The sequence below is a fragment of the Homalodisca vitripennis genome, chromosome 3 (genome assembly GCF_021130785.1).
Source record: "Homalodisca vitripennis isolate AUS2020 chromosome 3, UT_GWSS_2.1, whole genome shotgun sequence".
NCBI classification, from domain to species: domain Eukaryota; kingdom Metazoa; phylum Arthropoda; class Insecta; order Hemiptera; family Cicadellidae; genus Homalodisca; species Homalodisca vitripennis.
In genome coordinates this window covers 36,177,928-36,195,875 of record NC_060209.1, presented here as the reverse complement: position 1 = coordinate 36,195,875, position 17,948 = coordinate 36,177,928, and the positions used below count along the sequence as shown (strand labels likewise).

Here is a 17,948-nt window from a genome sequence, read left to right as displayed (position 1 = left end):
TTATTGAAAATAAAAATAAATTATCGTATATAAGTTATAATATTTTTTTTGTGTTTCAAATTTCGGGGGGGGCTCGAGCCCCCTGAGCCCCCCCCCTTATATACGCCCTTGGTTCATCTACTCTGCTTTTTGTCATGAACATCAATTAATTCTTCATGAAATTATTGCCTTCATGTTTAACTGCAGTATAGTTCATAATGTCTTATCAATATACAGGACACAATTCAAGATGAATTTCCATCGGATGGACTTTCTTCACCAAAAGCATGTATTTCACAGTCGGCCAGAAATTTGATTATGGTGGGCATTTTGAACACTAGTTTGGAGCACTTAAAATAACGTAGTGACCTTCAGAATGACATTGCCAGAGTCACTATACACACCCAATTGGTGATCAGATGCCTCGCCAACTTACTTTTTGAACGACCCTTGTATTTCCAGCTACATACACGAAATACCACAAACATTTACATGTGTTTAAAAGAGCTTGGATCAAGATGCGAGCTTGTAGCAACTTGCAGCCACCAGGTTTTTGTTACACGTCTAAACATGGGCAACTTATGGTAACTTTGTAAAAATTTTCTTTGGCTATAGAAAATACACACATATCAAAATGTAAAACTTTTTATTACAGTAAAGTGACATTGTGGTAAAATATGCATGTACTATAAATATCACAGCAGAGAATACACAGAAAAAAATGACCACACTTACCTTATATGTAAGTATATTCTAATATAAATTATATCTATAATTGTAAAAGATCACATTGTGCAGAATGTTCAACACCCATGTCTTGTTGCTTATTATTTATGTTATATCAACATCAATAGTTTGTTCTGAACCTAATCTCTTGCATGATAGTTGTGGACAACCAAATTAGACTATGTAGGGGCCCAAGCTCAGTACAGCATATGACCAATAAATAATATTTTTTAATACAAATCAACACTTTCCTTTACATACATATTTAACTTACAAGGAAAAAAAATAATTAGACACAATATTTACAAGTTAATAGTTTAAATATATTGTTAGTAAAATGTTTAAATTTTCAATTGTAGAATAAAAATAATCTTTCAGACACAGAAGGCATGGAGAATCATCAAAGTGTCCTGTGAAACATTGAAGCAAATTAACTAACATATTATCAGCAATTTACAATTCAGAATATTTTAATTGAGTTATGTTATTACATACAACAAATTAATAATCATTAAATGAGAATGATTAAATGATGTATTTAAGATAACTAAGACGTTTGAAAATACATATTTTTTCATTCTTTATTTCTAACATAACATATTACTCTGCACATATTTTGGTAATAAAATATATATTTCTGTAAATACTTTTTAATCACAATGTGATATTAAGGGACAAGACTTCTTTCAGTCTATATTTTGAAATATAATTACTTTAAAATATGTAATTAAATATCCAAAAATATTTCTATAGTGGGTATTTTATAAATTAGTCACTATAACATTTGGAGCTATTTTAAGTTTCTGAATAAACTATGTTATACCTTAATGCGATGGACAGATTCTTAAAACAATATCCATATAATGTAAAATGTACATAAATAAACATTTATTAAATAGAACAAACCTAATTTAGTACCATATTTTCTGTTGATAACAAAAAAAAATTGAATTTTCTTATTGGATTAAATAAATTAACTATTTAATAATACTCATTTTGTGGCGATTACGGGATAATGTAAATAGACCCACCCTACCACCATTTTGTAAATCATGACTTGAGACTTTTTTTTCACTTTTTATCATTTATTTTTGAATTTTATGCCATTCATATGCGCCATGCACAATGTCACGAGTACAGAGAATTCAGTTTATTTCAGCACAGCACTGTAAGGCCAAATCAGAGACAAAGTACATTTAGCTTTCACTTATAACTGTGAAATTCATTTCAGGCAAGTAGAAAAATGCAGTATGAATTCCTACTTATATATATTGTTCTTTATGAAAGGAGAGACCAATCATACAGTTGTATTCTGCTTGCCCTCACAGGTCATTAAGATTTGGTGAATGAATCGGTTCAGCTTCCATAAAAAAACTTAAAAACCTTTGTCACTGTCTTAAAAAAAACAAGAGTGTTAATTCACTGGAATCCTTACACCACATCTGAGAAAGTTTGTGGAGTGTTAGTGTTAACATTTTTATCAAACACATAAGCTGCCTTGTCTGTACTAAGTGTACATGAGAGATTCTGAGTCACTACAGTAAAAATAAACTGGACTTAATTACTTAAAACTTAAAATTACAAAAATTTAAACTCAAATTAACATTGAAGTTTCAGGAACTTTTATAAAATTTACATAACAGTTGATAAAACAATTTACAAAATCTTACTGCAATTTATATCTTAAGAGTTGATGTTTTGTGATGTTCAATACCTCTGTGTGGAAGGAGGCTCAGTAACGCTTGGTGCAACCCCAGTGGCTGTCTGCTCTTCAGCTGACTTGGTCACCCATCCTCCCATCTCCAGGTCTTGTTCCTTCTTTAAAGCCTCCTCCTGCACCAGTAACAAACATACAATGCTTGGTTTTTAGGACTTTTCAATGGATTGCGTAGCTGTTTAAATGTTACAACAAAAAAACAGCTAAGTAGTAAGTAAACTAGTCCTGCCAGTTAACAGACTTTGTATAAATTATCATTTTAAAAGATATTAAAAGGTGGATTAAACTGTCCGCACATAAACAAAACAAAAAAAAAAACACTGAAAATGATTGGATTTAGTTCAATGTTTTCCCCGCTTTAACTATTGAACTTTTCAAATCATCACTAAACATTAATACTTTCTTAGCAATATATTTGAAGAAATCACACAAAAAACAACTCAATTCTAAAATTTATACAACTTACTATTATTAACAAAAAGTTTAATTCTAGAATTTTAAAGTTTAATTCTAAAGTACAAAAATGTCAGTAATTTGCTATCTAATAATAATAATTTTATTGCTTTAGAACATGTGCATGTTATAGAAATTGTCAAAGAAGAAAATAAGCTAAAATTTTGGATTCCTACATGACATCTAGGTTACTTTCATACATACAATTTATTCCATCCATCCTACTGCTCATTCATTTTAATTTCCCACTCTAGCACCAGCGTCAGTCAGCCAATTATGTAGTCACCCATACATGTGCCATGAACTCGTCTGTATTGTAAAAAGCTTCTGAGAGCAGTGCAGTTTTCAGACGAGTTTTAAATGCCTTAGGCATTGCGGCACTTTTTATGAAATTTGGCAGTTTGTTGACAAACTGAGCTCCTGCCTGAGAAGGCAAACGCTCATGTACTACCGTCCTGTGTCTCCCAGTTCGGTAGTTGTCCCTGCCTCTAGTCTCATATGAGTGTATATGATGAGATTGCATTTTGACTTGAAAAACATAGACGTCTCTAGAAAGTAGAGGCAGGGTAATGCCAACAGTTTCAGATTTCTGAATGCTGGTCTGCACGACTCTCTCCATTGTAGTTTTGCAATTGTTCAAACAGCTTTTTTTTAGTGTAAACACTCTAGAGAAATGTGTATTTGCACAGCCTCCCCACAAGACCACTCCGTATGACAGGTGGGGGTATATCAATCCATAATACGCCGTCATCAGTACATGAGTTGGGCAGTATTTGGATAGCTGCCTCAAAACATAAATGCCTGAGGAAAATTTTGAACAAACGTTGTCTACATGACTATCCCATGTCAACCCTCGATCAAGGTGTATTCCAAGGAATTTAGTCGAGTAGACTTCTTCGATCTCAGCCTCCTCCAACATCACTATAGGACTTTGATCAGAGACGGTCGGCCGCAAACGAAATTGAACAAACACCGATTTTGACGGGTTTGTTTTAAGATTGAGCTCATTGAAATGTTGAATTAAGTTGTTGAGCTCAGTGAATGTTGTCATTTCAAGTTGTGTGTTTGATTTTCCTTTGAAACAGAGAGTATAACTTTGTTTTATGAATAGAACAAAAGTGAAAGTTCTATGATTAAGTCACAGACAAATTAAATGTACTAATTCATGAAATTTGGTAATATTCACTGTAACAGCATTATGGTTCTCTTACCTCAGGCACCAGCTGATTTAAGTGGTCTATCTCAAACTGGTACTTAGGGGTTGTAATGCCAAAAAATGAAGCCAACGATTCTCCCAGATAATCACAGACTTCCAGTGTCTTTGACCCAGCAGTAGTAGTCTGATACCATATCCAAGGACCCCATGTCAAGGATTTCTTAAGTTCAACAACAAAATCAATTAACATTTCTACTAAATTAAAATTATTACTAAATGTGCTTCGTGAAACACATGAGTGTATTCCAGCTAATTCAAAAGAAGCAAGTTTGAATTAGCTGACAAAAATAAAATATCAACTAACAAAAACTAATATTTACTGCCATTAATTTAGTTAAGAATCAATAATTAAATAAAAAATTATTTTAAACTAGAAGTTTTACCCTAAAAAAATTATCACAAAGCAATGTTTAAAAATTGTGGGTAAAACTTTTATTCCAGTAAAAACTGTGACACTAACATTTAAAACATCAATTTTAATTTATCTGGCATATATGTCTGAATTAGGCGACTAAGAGCTCAAAATGTTTGAATATCTATTATTTAGTTTTATTTTTTAACTTATCAAGTGAGCACTACTTTTACAAAAGGCTTCATAATTTACTTAGAAACATAGTGCAATGAAAGTTGGCTGATCTCTATGTAGAGATCCATGTCCAGATGGATGGCCATTAACCATTATCACACCTTATAATGCCTTATCAATAAGCCATTGGTGCCTATCATGGAATGTTCTATAACGGCTGGGACAATCCCAAAGACTTCAGCATCACGGAACCTTTCATGATAAGTACTACGAGTGTGTAATAAAAACATTTCCAAACTTGATTGAAATAGTCATATGAAATTTTTATATTGTATTAAAAGTAAAAAAAAATAATCGATTACCAATATATAATACTGAGTGTTTAAAAAGAACTCCTTAGTTTTAATGTGACATATACAAAATGACATACATTATTGTAATTAGTGGTGTTCGATTCATATAGTTTCGCTCCTGCAAATATGGAAATTTAGTTTTTGCAGTTGGCAAGCTTGCTTGATTTTGAGAATAACGGCACCAGAACTCAGTTCAGACTAGTGATGGGATAACCGAATGGATTTTATAACCGACTAACCAGTCAGTTATTTTTCTAGTTAATCGGTTATTTTAGTCGAATGAACCGATTACCTTTTAAATTCAATCCACATTTTAGTACACAATTTCAGAGTTTATTTACAGATAACAATTTACACCTAAACAATTAGCCTAATGCTCTGCTTAACTTACTCTCAATATAACGCATTTCATTTTTGTATTTAAACAAAACACTATTATTCACGAAACACCTTAACCATAATACCTACACAATTATTTTTTTTATGTCTTATAAAAAATCAAACATCAAAGTTTGATAAAAGAAGAATCTTCTATTGGAGATAAGTAGGTGCGAACTGAACTGATTATTTATATTCTTTGATTATGGAGAGTCAAAGGGATGGGGTGGTGGGGGAATGAACCATTCCTGTTGAGACAGGTATGCGGCGCGGCGCGGCCAATTTACTCACGGCCGTACTTAGCTTTGGCGAGCCCTGGTAAAGATATTCGGTCGGGCCCCGTCGTGTCCCCCCACCAGACACAGTCCCTTCATATAGACATGTGACTGGCTCCGGAAGAAATTGTACGAAAACCTGGTCTGAGTTCGGACCTGAATATACAACCAAAAATTCCAAGCTAACCCGCACTGGCAGAACCGTAATTGAAAACGAAATTCTGTAATTGTATTATTACTTTTTTCTGTGCATACGTTATAGTCATAACATTTTAAAAATGTTATATTATCATATATCATTTATAACACTACAAGATAATTAACCGTTCAAATTGCAAAATTATAATTTATTTTAATTACGAATCACGAAAGTTAATCGCTAAAGCACGATATTTCAGTAATAAAAATAACTTATTATAATAAACGAGCAATTCAAGTATAGACTGTCTGCACAACCAGTTAACTTACAGAAAATTATACTTACTTGTAAGTGTAGGATTAAGTGTAGAAATTAGTATATTACATTTAATCGAAATGGAGTATTAAGGTTTTTTTTTGTGAAGTTAACTTATTATTTATAGTGTTTTATAGATGGATAATTTTTTATTAAGCAATCCTCTTTGGTGTATTGTTAAATAATTGGTATGCTCCGGAAGAAAAGCTTGTTTTAATATTTAAAATTATTAAGCGTAACAAGAACAACGTATGTAACCTCATTGTATATTTCTGCACTCATAATGTCCCAGATGCACTTATACGTATTTTAACACTGCACGTAAACTAATACTAACCAAATTATTTATTACATTAAATTCAACCATAATTTTATTCCCTTTCCCCTCCAATATCGTTACCAATACTGTTATGAATATGTTACTTAATACTGCACATCCTTGCCCTCAATGCACCATCATTATTAGCACATGTTAATGGCATCTTGTCTTAGTAATCTCTATCATACGTTTTACTGTACCACAGAAAGAATTGCTATTTTTATTTAAATTTCAACAAAATTAAAGCTTTTTTATTCGTAGCCATATTATTTTTGGAACATAGAGATATATATTTATTTATGTTTTATATTACAAAGTATCTGATTTTAAAGTATTATCTATAAAATATAATTATTAGTTTTAATTTGGTGACTTTCCGCACCTTTATTTTGATATGGGTCTCTCTTAAATTATGTCTTTCGTTTACAGAAACTGTTCAATATATTCTTAGTAACATAATCTTGCAGATCTTGGTCTTCCACCATTAAATTGTTTTTTATTGTAATGTGATCGTATTTTTTGTAAACTATGATGCAAAACACGTATGGTAAATTAATTATTTCATTTAATAAATTTAAACAAAACTAACAGATCTGATTTGATGGGAATATCAAAGTGTGTAGTGCAATACTCAAGTGAATTAAACATGTTTGCAATATTACCATATGAAAATTATTAGAAATTAAACAATATCATAAGTTTTAAAGTTAGTCATGCAAAACCTATGCCGTGATCTACCAATTGAATATCTACTTTATTAAATTTTATAAGCTTATAGCTTACTATTGATAGAGGTCATGCGTATAGAAAATGTGTAAAAATCCTAATGAAATTTTTTAATTAAACACAATTGCCGATTTATGATGTACTATTGCTATTTAAGATTACATATATTTTAAGTTTGGAAGAAATAATAGCGAAGATGTTAAAATCAAAGAATAATTTACTTTTATATATTAATAATTACCCAGAACAGCGTTTACAGCATGCTATACTGTACTTGAACTATTTGTCAATAAAGATTAACTAAAAATAGTGAAGATAATTTAAAGAATAATATACATAAAATTAAAAATGGAGAAATAAAAAGATTTCTCATGTAATAATTAGATATAACTTTGATATACAATTCCAGAAATAAAAAAACCCCAAAAGTGTATATTTAACATATTTAAAATAATATTTACACAACATTGAAATCAAAAATAGCCAAGAAAAATAAAAAGTGTTTTAATATAAGTGTATTTTTATGTGGATAAAAATTGTAAATGAAGAATTTTTTAATAATTCGGAATACCTTTTTGCTATAGTTTCTATTAGTATAAAAAGTTTTAATTAGTATAAAAACAAAATCCATATACTATTTAATATATATACATATATAGATATATATTTAGAAAAAATATTTATATCATACATCATTCAAGAGACTAGAAAATTTATTTACATTATTTACGGAATTTATATCATTATACAAGTAGTATAATTAATGTACTTATTCATTTCTACATTTTAGCGTAAAAAAATTCCAAGATTTAAATTAATTGTTCTACTAAGCAATGGCTCTAAACATATCTAAATTTACATTTTGCTTCATTGAAAACTCGTTGCATTAATCAAAAATAAAAATACATTTAGTATAAACAATCTTGGATGAGAGTAAAAATATAGTTTCAGAGTAATGTTACAAACGTGAATACGTTCAAATTTCAATATAAAATGAATATCCAAGGAATACAAGATAATAATCTTATGCTTGCTTACTATCTAGATTCATAAGTGCAATATGTAAACGACAATAATGTGAAAGTGAAGTTGTAGAATGAGACAATAAACCTTTTTTATGTACAATGAAAGGGATCAATTTTGATAATCTTTGGTAGAATTGTAAAGGTTCTCTCTAGATAATCATCAGGCACTGGTTGACTCGCACTCTATATTTGTCAAATTGAGAAGTTTAAAAAAGCACTTGTTAAATAAGTTCACTGCTACAGTTTATAATTTTTTAAGGTATCCGTAGAGTAAATGAACTACTGTAAAAATTAGGATAGTCAGAAACGTTGTACCATAGGTGATAGCATTTATTAACTTCTGTAAATATTAACCTGTAAGAAAATAATTATCATGTACGTATGACGTGAGAAAGTGAATAATATGAAAGTGAATAGTATTAATGTGAGAGCGTGTTAGAGTGAGCGTCAGTATTAATTAGTATTGCTTTACAGTTTTGATTATTTTTCACATTTACATGAAGAAGACACTAAGAAAGACGAAAGCTATGTAGGTTATTATATTTATTAGTACGCTTGGTTTTTTTGAAAACCAAATAGTAGTTTTAACGTGTAATTCAAGTGTATCACTAGCTAAGTTGTATATTCACTAAAAGCGAGAATTCACTTAATTTAGCATTGTTCTCGGCTACTAAACATATTTGTAAATACTCTTCCTTGTAACATGTGTTAGCCCTTAAGGGCTTTAATGATCATATTCTACTTAACTTATCCACTTGTGTATACTTATGTAAATGTTAGATTTAGCGAGTAACTTTATCCCGCCCTCTATTCAATTAAAATTAGTGAGTTAGTAAATGTTAAGTGTTCCACAGTTTTGGTTCGTATATTTTGTGTAGTTTGTAGTTTACGTATTTATTCCCTTTACAGCTGAGTGCGTAGAAATGTTCGATCACCGCCGTACCACTAATCTGAGTTAGTATCGTGTAATAGAACAACTTACTGTGTTTCTGTAAATACTGTAAATAGTGTACGTGCTACATTAGACTATTATCGGATCAGTTTACTGAATGTTTTTGTTTTCATATAGTTTATGAAAAGTTATGTAAGAGGAGTAACAGATGTTCTTGATTCTGAATTCTGATCGGCCGTCTGCCAGCAATAATGGTGACGTGTGATCAGTTGTGTATGGTTTATATAAAATGTTGTTGATGGCTTCCCATTCACATATAAGATGGCTCGCAAACGTCGTGTGTGTCGCAGATGTGGTTGTTTCTAATCAGTATGTTGGACTAATTTGTGAGGTGGTGACTAAATAACTCGTACATCATTTATACCCTCCACACAACTGTTTTACTTATTTTTAAAAACTAACTTCTTTTGCATTAAATTCACTACACTTTAATGTGTGTGGAAATATTTATTCCCCAATAAAGTATACATAATAAAAATTTACGTGAAAAGCAATTTGATATTTGTCTTCATATAAGGTATGGTTAGAACGACTCGAAACTCTTTATATATAAAATAAAATTTAAAAATTTAGAAATAATACAACTTCATGAATTTATCACGACAAAGAAATCAAATATATTTTATAAATTGATGCATTATTCAGAAAATACACTTTTACTGAGCACTACTAAAAATAATCTAACTAAATATGACTAACGTGAAATAAAAAAAAAACATGCTGTGAAAGAAGTAATGTTTAAATATATAAAGAATAATGCGAATAACAACCTACAATTATTAGAAGTAATATAGTACAACAGTAATTCAACATTCGCATGACAATAAAATTCAAAGCAACTTGCAGCCACATCTAAGATAATTCATAAACATGTTCTAGAGTCTATGGTCTGTACACATTCCACCTTCCTAGGTTTAGCACTAGGGCGAACGAAATAACTCATTTCCCATAAGTCCTAGACTAACCTTACTGAATTGTATCTTAATCTGTAACTAGAGCACTGAAATTAGTGTTACCAGAACTTAAGTGTTACAATTTCTATAAGCATACAATGCAACTGCAATACAGTATTTTATAACAAACATTATCAGAGTTCCATTCCAATTCTAACAACAAATTACTACTACTTTAAATATGTTAACTAGATCTTCTGTGTTGTAAGTTATAACATATCTGACAGAACTACATCATGTAATGTTCAAAATTAATGACAATATTTATTTTGGAATGTATTCCTGATATATTAGAGCACATGTGGAGGAGTTTTCAACATTGTTTATTGATGTTCTTAGTTGTAAAAATAAAATGTAAAAGTTGTTTTTTATTACTGCCCTGAGTCTTCAAATCTTCTTAAAGCTGTAGATTGTTAGTTTTGTATATTTTACCGAATATTACGTTACTTTTGTTAGTTTCTGCGACACACACGAGGAGAGCAGCCTATCAGGCAATACCGGGCGATCTTGGCCCATCAATTACAGTATGTGTTCCTCTGTACATACTAGCCTACTGACATGTTAGTAAATGTTGAACTCTAATGATGTCTTTGTTTCATTCAACCCTCCTCCTCCTTATATAAGTCGTCTTTGGGCGCTGCGGTGGTAGAGGGTGTTGGTTTTATAGTGAATTAATAACTGTAGGATTATTGCTCTGCAAGCAGGGGTGTATCTGGACATTTCTTTCGGAAGGGGGAGGGGATAGTTCCAGGGGTTAATAGCGGATCTATACTATCACATTATTACAAAGAAGAAAAGAAAACACACATAAAAAGTGTGTTTATATATGTGTGTGTGTGTGTATGTGTGTGTTTTAGTGACATATTATTTAGATTTTTGAATGGTTTTAGTTTGACATGACTGCAAATGCTCATAAGGTAAGACGAAATGTCAGAAACTGTAGGGGATTGATCGTCAATAATTTCCCTTAAGTGTCACTGACTTTTTTACACGTATGTTTGTTAGCAAAGTATTTATTTGCTTTATTGTTTTAGTTGTATATGATTAATTTTCTAAAACATTTCTAAGATGAAACATCATATTTCGGAAGGGGTGTTAATCCCAATATTCTCCAAGATACACCCCTAATCACGAGATTCCTTAAACATATGTTTGGTAACGCATTATTTATATTTTGAATGGTTATAATTTTATAAAACTAAAAATACTTGTGCGATGAAACGTAATGTTTCATATGGGGGTTGTTGATTCATATCTCCCCTGAGGTACAAGATTTTGTAAATATTTTGAATGGTTTTAGTTGTATCTGAGTGAAAATACTCGTCGAGTATGGGAGATCAACTCCTGTCCACCCCTCCCCCCCCCCCCAGAAATTCTGTTTCACCCTTATGAGTGTGTGTGATCCCCTGAGTACAAGACTATAACGTTTTTACCCTACCTTGGCAGCGGAGTGGTTAATATTGAGTCAACGAATTAGAAAATGTTTTGAGATCTAATAAATAAGCGATTATCATTGAATACAAGTTCTAGATTATGGTATACTTAAACGCATAGAGTATTTTACAAACTTGATTTATTAACTTAAAACATGGCAAGTTTATAAAACAATGGTACTGTACAAATAATAAATACATGTATATATACACACTCATAAGAACTACTTAATTACCTGACATACATATAAAAATATATGAGCAATTTACAGTTTATATGGTCATTGAGAATCTTAAAAAAACGATAAGAACAATATAAAGAATACACGTTACATCTCAAAGTAACATTATATAGAGAAAGGTATGAGGTCCTGCACAATAAATATACAACCAGTGGTGTTGAAGCGAAGTATGACCATTGTTAGACCATATATTCACTCGGTATTTTCTCCGTAATTGAATATCACAAAAAACTTGATTATGAGTTGTTGGCTAGTAATTTCATAATCAAGTTTATAAAACTAAAAAATCCGGGCCAGAAACTAAATACACACCGCAATGTTTGGTATATATCACGTGGAGTTGCCATTTTTGTACTGGATTTGCTTCTTGCTAAATCAAATGAAAACTATTTAAACTCACAAAGTTCAGGATATGGTTAGGAATATATTAAGAAAAATAGCTTTATTTTACAGTAATGACTAAATCATATTTAATGAGAAACAATATATATGAGTAACACACACAGTAATGCCGGACTGTATGTTTGGAAGAGAAACATCCCTCGCATTCATCATGAACATTGTGTGGTTGGCATTTTGTGTACGTTCTGTGCGGGCATGTAAACGCTAACACTACCAATCTTAGAGTTGTAACCCATTTTGAATCGTCTTGTAAAGACCTAATTTAAACGGATTAAATTTCGATATTGAGTACTTCTGATTTGTCAGAGTTTTACTTAATACTAGATGAATGTACGCCAAGGCACGTGACGCTCAACAGGCTTTGCTCAGTTTAATGTAGAATTTCAAGTTTGCCAGATAGAAGAAAAGACAACTACACGGCAAAGAGAATTTGCAAAACTACTGAATGATAAGCTTCAACGACGCTGAGCAAAACTCCTTGGTCGGACAATGGACACGCAAATCTTAGAACTCATTTTTCCCTGTGAAGGAATGAAGTTTCGAGCATCTCTCAAGTCTTAAAATTAAATCGTTCTCAAAATATCTAGCTACTTGATAAATTTACATTTTATTCATTAAGTTATGTTTGATATCAATGTTTATATATTAAAATTCTACACACCAAAACACCATAAATGATATTGAGTGTGTTGCGATATTTAGGCTACATGTGTTGATATGTAATATGTTTAAATATTTTATAAATATACAGAGTTTGTTTATAGATTTAGTCATTCTGTTATTTTCACGTTGCCATTATGGTTTACCTATAAAACCAATGTAAAAATATTTGCTGTCAGCCAAATTTCATGCAGTAAAGACATGCACCATACTCGAACTCGTTGTTCATCATATAGAAATGAATTAATTTCAAGTCTATAGACTTATTTTCAAGTTATTTGCTCGTTTTCGGGATATCGAGCGGACAGACATATCATTAGACATATCATTTAAACATATGATTGTTATTACTTTTATATCGATTGATAGTCTATGATTCGATATGCGAATATTAGGTATCGATGATTATATTCTTCGATATAAAAAACCGGGTCCGCTTATTGGACCGTACCCCTACAATGCAAATGTAATTTTGGATGTCAGTGTGATGGTGAACAGCCTACAGCAAATACTATCCCTGCAATTACTAAAACTTTCAAGGAAACTTTAAACCAGGAAGGTGGATAGGCAGTGATAATATAATCTCTTGAACTTAATCATCAAAAACCAAAAAGCTTGAACTTAACCCCAATTGACCTTATTTTGGAGCCACATAAAAAATGTTGTGTATGCTGGTGTCAAGGTATATAATATCACCCATTTACGGGAAAGAATTACTAAAGCAGTCAAGGCAATTATACAATGATAGTGAATACCTGGTGAAAAATGTAGTATTGTCTCGGACATAGGGCAATAAATGGATCCCATGTTGATGTTTGCCATGTTTTAAACAACTTGGAAGAAGTAGACGTAAACAGATGCTAATTTTTTCAGGTTTGTTCAAAAGTCTATCAAATAAAACTTATGAACTTGACAAAGATGCTTTGTTTAAGATTGTTTATGGATTCCTCGTGGGCCAATACTCTAAGAATGGTTAAAGATCATTGGTAGCATTAAATTAATTTTGAAATCCTATGCTGATGTGCAGAATTTAGGTTATAAATACATTTTTAATTTCACACAAATAAATCTTTTAGACTAATTTATACAGAAGCTATTTAAAATCAGTTTTTATCCCTGTAACTGTAAGTTTATGTAACTGAGGCTAAAGTATTTTTCTAAGTACGAGACCTAGGTAATAATTACGCAGTAATACTCACAGGATCAACACTAAATCAACATTCAAATTATTTTTGATATGGGGGTTCTGCAGTAATATAGATTAACTCTTATCATGGGATAAATATGGCAGTGTCCAGAGAGAGTATTCAAGACCTCTCAGGAAAGTGTACGGTGTCCCTCAAGGTTTGTGACCCATCCTGACAACGAGATATATTAATATTAATTTTGATAATATAATAAACTGTATTTAACGACTGAAAGTTATGTAGCTACGCGAATGCATGTAATTATTTTGTATTAGTAATCTACTATATAAAAATTAATCGCTAAATGTATTGCAAATCTCGAGAACGATTGAAATGGTGGGGGGGGGGGGGGGTGGGGGGGGGGGGGGGTGGGGGGGGGGGGGGGTGGGGGGGGGGGGGGGTGGGGGGGGGGGGGGGTGGGGGGGGGGGGGGGTAACATAACGTAAATCATTAAGTGGAATAAGATGGAGAAGCTTCATTTAAATGTACAATAAATTTACTAAAACAGATTTTAAAATATAAATAAAACAAATCATAGTACGTTTTTTGTAACTTGATTTAAAAGTTTTTAAATCTTAAGACAATAGGCATCTGAAATTCGGTGAAATTACATTTTATATCGTAATCGTGTCTAATAATACAGTTTTTTTCTTGTAATTTTTAGTATCTAATGAAGTCTCTATAACTAATTAAAATTATGTTAAACCTAACTTAATTTACGAATAAGTAATCTTAAAACGACGAAAAGTTTTAATAACAAGAATAAGAGCAAACATGTTTAGTATTCCGTAAGCTACCACGTAAAATCAAGAAAGAAGAGTGTACGAGATTAAATTTTTGTCTTTGTTCGTATGATTCACAAAGTTTATTTTTTGTAACCAGCCTTTGCGAGTTGATAATCAACTTGGCTATCAATTTTGTTTGATATTACTTGCTGTATATTTAGAAAACAGATTTTTATTTTTCTTTGTCACTCCTACGTAACTTCAAGATAATTTAATAAGTTTAAGTTCCTGCGATCTTTTTAGATGTAGTTTGGTCTAAGTTGAACTAATTCAAAAGAACGTGACTATCTTGGAGTGAAGTCAATATTGGCGTGCCCCAAGGTTGCGTTTTGTCCCCGTCATGTTCTTAGTTCATATTAATGATTTAGAACGTACAGTTCAGTACTATAAAATCGCAATGTTTGCAGATGACGTAACCCTGCTCCTTACCGGTAGAGACGCTGTAAAAAAGTACTATGGACTGAAATACAGTTTCTGTAGGCATTCGCTTCACATAACCGAGGGGATTGTCCATTATGGTAGTATCACCTTTTGTGAGTCGTCAAAGTTTTATAAGATGAGATGCTCATACAGGCGAACTTTTGGAACGCTTGAGCTCTGCAACTTTTGTAATTAGAATGTTGAAGCCCTCTTGTAACATAGATGTTCTCTTAGACGTTTACCGAGGATATTGCGAAAGTCTACTGCGCAACGGTGTAGCGGCTTGGGTTAATCCTTCTTCTTTAGACGGTCTGATAAGATTCCAGAAGGCTGTTCTAAAATGATTTTTAACCTTCGCAAATCCACCTCTTACAAAAGGATTTGTTTTATTAAATTTAAATGTATTTACAGTGCATTCTTTATATATAAAAATGTTATTTATAAAGCTCTTTTTGGAATTCTTAAAACAGGCTCTCACATTATTTTGATACAAGAAGTAAAAACTGAATTATGATTTTGCCACCACAGAACGGTCAAGTTTGAGAAAAGTCACTTTTAATTTGGTATTCGGCTGTTCAATCAGTTAGCTGAACAAATAGGGGCAGAAAAACATTTTTGTTTTAAGAGGTTGTTGAGGATACTCCTAATAAGTTCACTGTTTTATTGTCTACAAGGGTTCCGTAATTTTAATCTTTGACTTAGAAATTTAAAATAACTCGTTCTTGTTTTGTACTGTACTATATTATGGTACTTGGACAAAGCTCAAAATTTATATATATTTTGTTTTACTGTGCAAATCATACGTTTAAATAAAGAATAGAATTGAATGATTACAAGTAATTCATATCCTTAATTTTTTTCTTATTAAAAGCGGTAGTAAATCCGGACTTAACCCTTCTGGCGAAGCTGTATTAATTTACATTAATTAGTGTCTCGGATTAAATATAATTAGTTGATGTATTGTTCGTGGCAGCAAAAAACTCGTGGTTGCAATACTTCGTGATCGCAACATTTCTTCATAGCGACATATCGTGATAAAATCCTTTTTTTCATAAACGATAGCAGTTTTTTAGAGGCAAGTCTTGAGGTCGTCCAGTTAAAGAAGATAATTTTTTCCCATAAGGGACATTATTGGGAGTGTTTGCAATGATAGTAATGATTTGGACATTAGTAACATGGCTGTCTAAATAAGGGCTGTTAGTCAGAACGTCACTCAGTTATTATGTCAACAGGCATTATGTCAACTTCTTACAGCAGAGTTTAGTAATAAATCAGTATTAATCAGCCCTGAAAGGCTAAGATTTATGTCTCTTTAGACATACTATGTTAATATGGGATTTTTATGTCCACAGAAACACATATTGCCTAATGCATGTTTAAAAAACTTGACATCTTTTTTGTTTCTTTTGTTGATAGACTTTAGTAAATTGAGACTTAAATAGTAACAATTAAATAAATGTTTGGGTAATATTCTCAAAACTTTATTAAATGTACCTTTATGTTTTTAACGTCTTTATGTTTTAGTGCTCGAAAAAAGAGCAGTTTAATATACGGACTTGAGGAGTTATAAATCTTTCGAGATATGCAAACAGGTTTCGTACAGCCCTTCTCCCTCGCTAGCGGGTCCTTTACATAACTCAAATGTTACAGCGTCACAATATTTATAGCGTCGGCTTATACGCACTGGGTAGGCCATTCTGTACTTCTACCATTTTGTGTGTTTGTGTATGTTTATATCTTTTAATAAATACAAATAAATATTTATTTGTGTATTTAAGTTATTACTATAATGAAAACTTAACCAGTTTGAAAACTAAATAGCAACAGCATGCGTAATTAAGATAATTATAAATGTTTATTAAGGTGGACGCCACCTCCACTACGTTGAAGGTCATGTGATATCACTAGCCAAAACCAATGTGATTACTTACATATATATGGAGTTCATCGAATTACATTTTTGAGAGTGGTGGTGATTTCCTTATTACAGTTCTTTGATTAGTTGCTTTTAGACAGGAGAATCCTAAGAATAACAACAATTTATAAATGTAATTTTAAATTACAAAACAAAGCTGTTGTACAAATGTAATGAGAACTGTTGAAGGTCATGTGATATCACTAGCCAAAGCCAATGTGATTACTTGTATATATATCGGTATATATAACGTTCAAAATACAGAAACTTTAATAAGGAAATCACCACCAATCTTAAAAATGTTATTCGATGAACTCCGTATGTTTTTAATAATATAACCATTCTTTTCAATTTGTTTTATAATTGTTGTCTAAAAGCATAGGGTAAGATTTATAGTTCCGGTCTTATTTCAACCTTTTCTGCAACCACTATTGGCCACAGAATAAGAAAATATTTAAATAAGAAAATTTAAAATTTTAGATAACATATTTTTATCTGTACGTTTTGGCAAATTAATTCTGTAATACAGATATAAAAATAATATTTATATCAAACTTTTAATATTGATTTAAAGAATGTTTTTAAGTCAATGTTGTGTTTTGCCAGAAGTAGGCTCATCCGACCTGCATATGTACTGTATATGTATGTATTCTTGACCAGGGCAAGAAAGAAAACCAACAATTGTGATACCCGATATATGCTAGACTTTGAAGTAAATTACAATGGATAAATGCATGCGCTTTACGTTCGGAGTAGACTTTTCAGACATGGGTTTGTGTTTTTTCGAGGAAACAAGGCAAAATCAACTATGGCACAGGAAATACTTAGACCGAAGTATATTACAATTGCCAT

At 31.5% G+C, this 17,948-nt stretch overlaps 1 protein-coding gene across 1 annotated transcript in view; it reads right to left on the bottom strand.

Annotated features, from left to right (window-relative positions):
- Positions 1 to 608: 608 nt before the first annotated feature.
- LOC124358147 (protein FAM177A1-like) overlaps positions 609 to 17,948 on the bottom strand; it is a 53,966-nt gene continuing 36,626 nt past the window's right edge. The window contains exons 2-5 of the mRNA XM_046810439.1: positions 13,989 to 13,998; positions 4,087 to 4,251; positions 2,420 to 2,538; positions 609 to 1,115 (exon numbers count right to left, since the gene is read on the bottom strand). Of these exons, the coding sequence (XP_046666395.1) occupies positions 1,106 to 1,115; positions 2,420 to 2,538; positions 4,087 to 4,251; positions 13,989 to 13,998 (304 nt within the window). The 3' untranslated portion in view covers positions 609 to 1,105. The remainder of the gene's footprint in view (positions 1,116 to 2,419; positions 2,539 to 4,086; positions 4,252 to 13,988; positions 13,999 to 17,948) is intronic.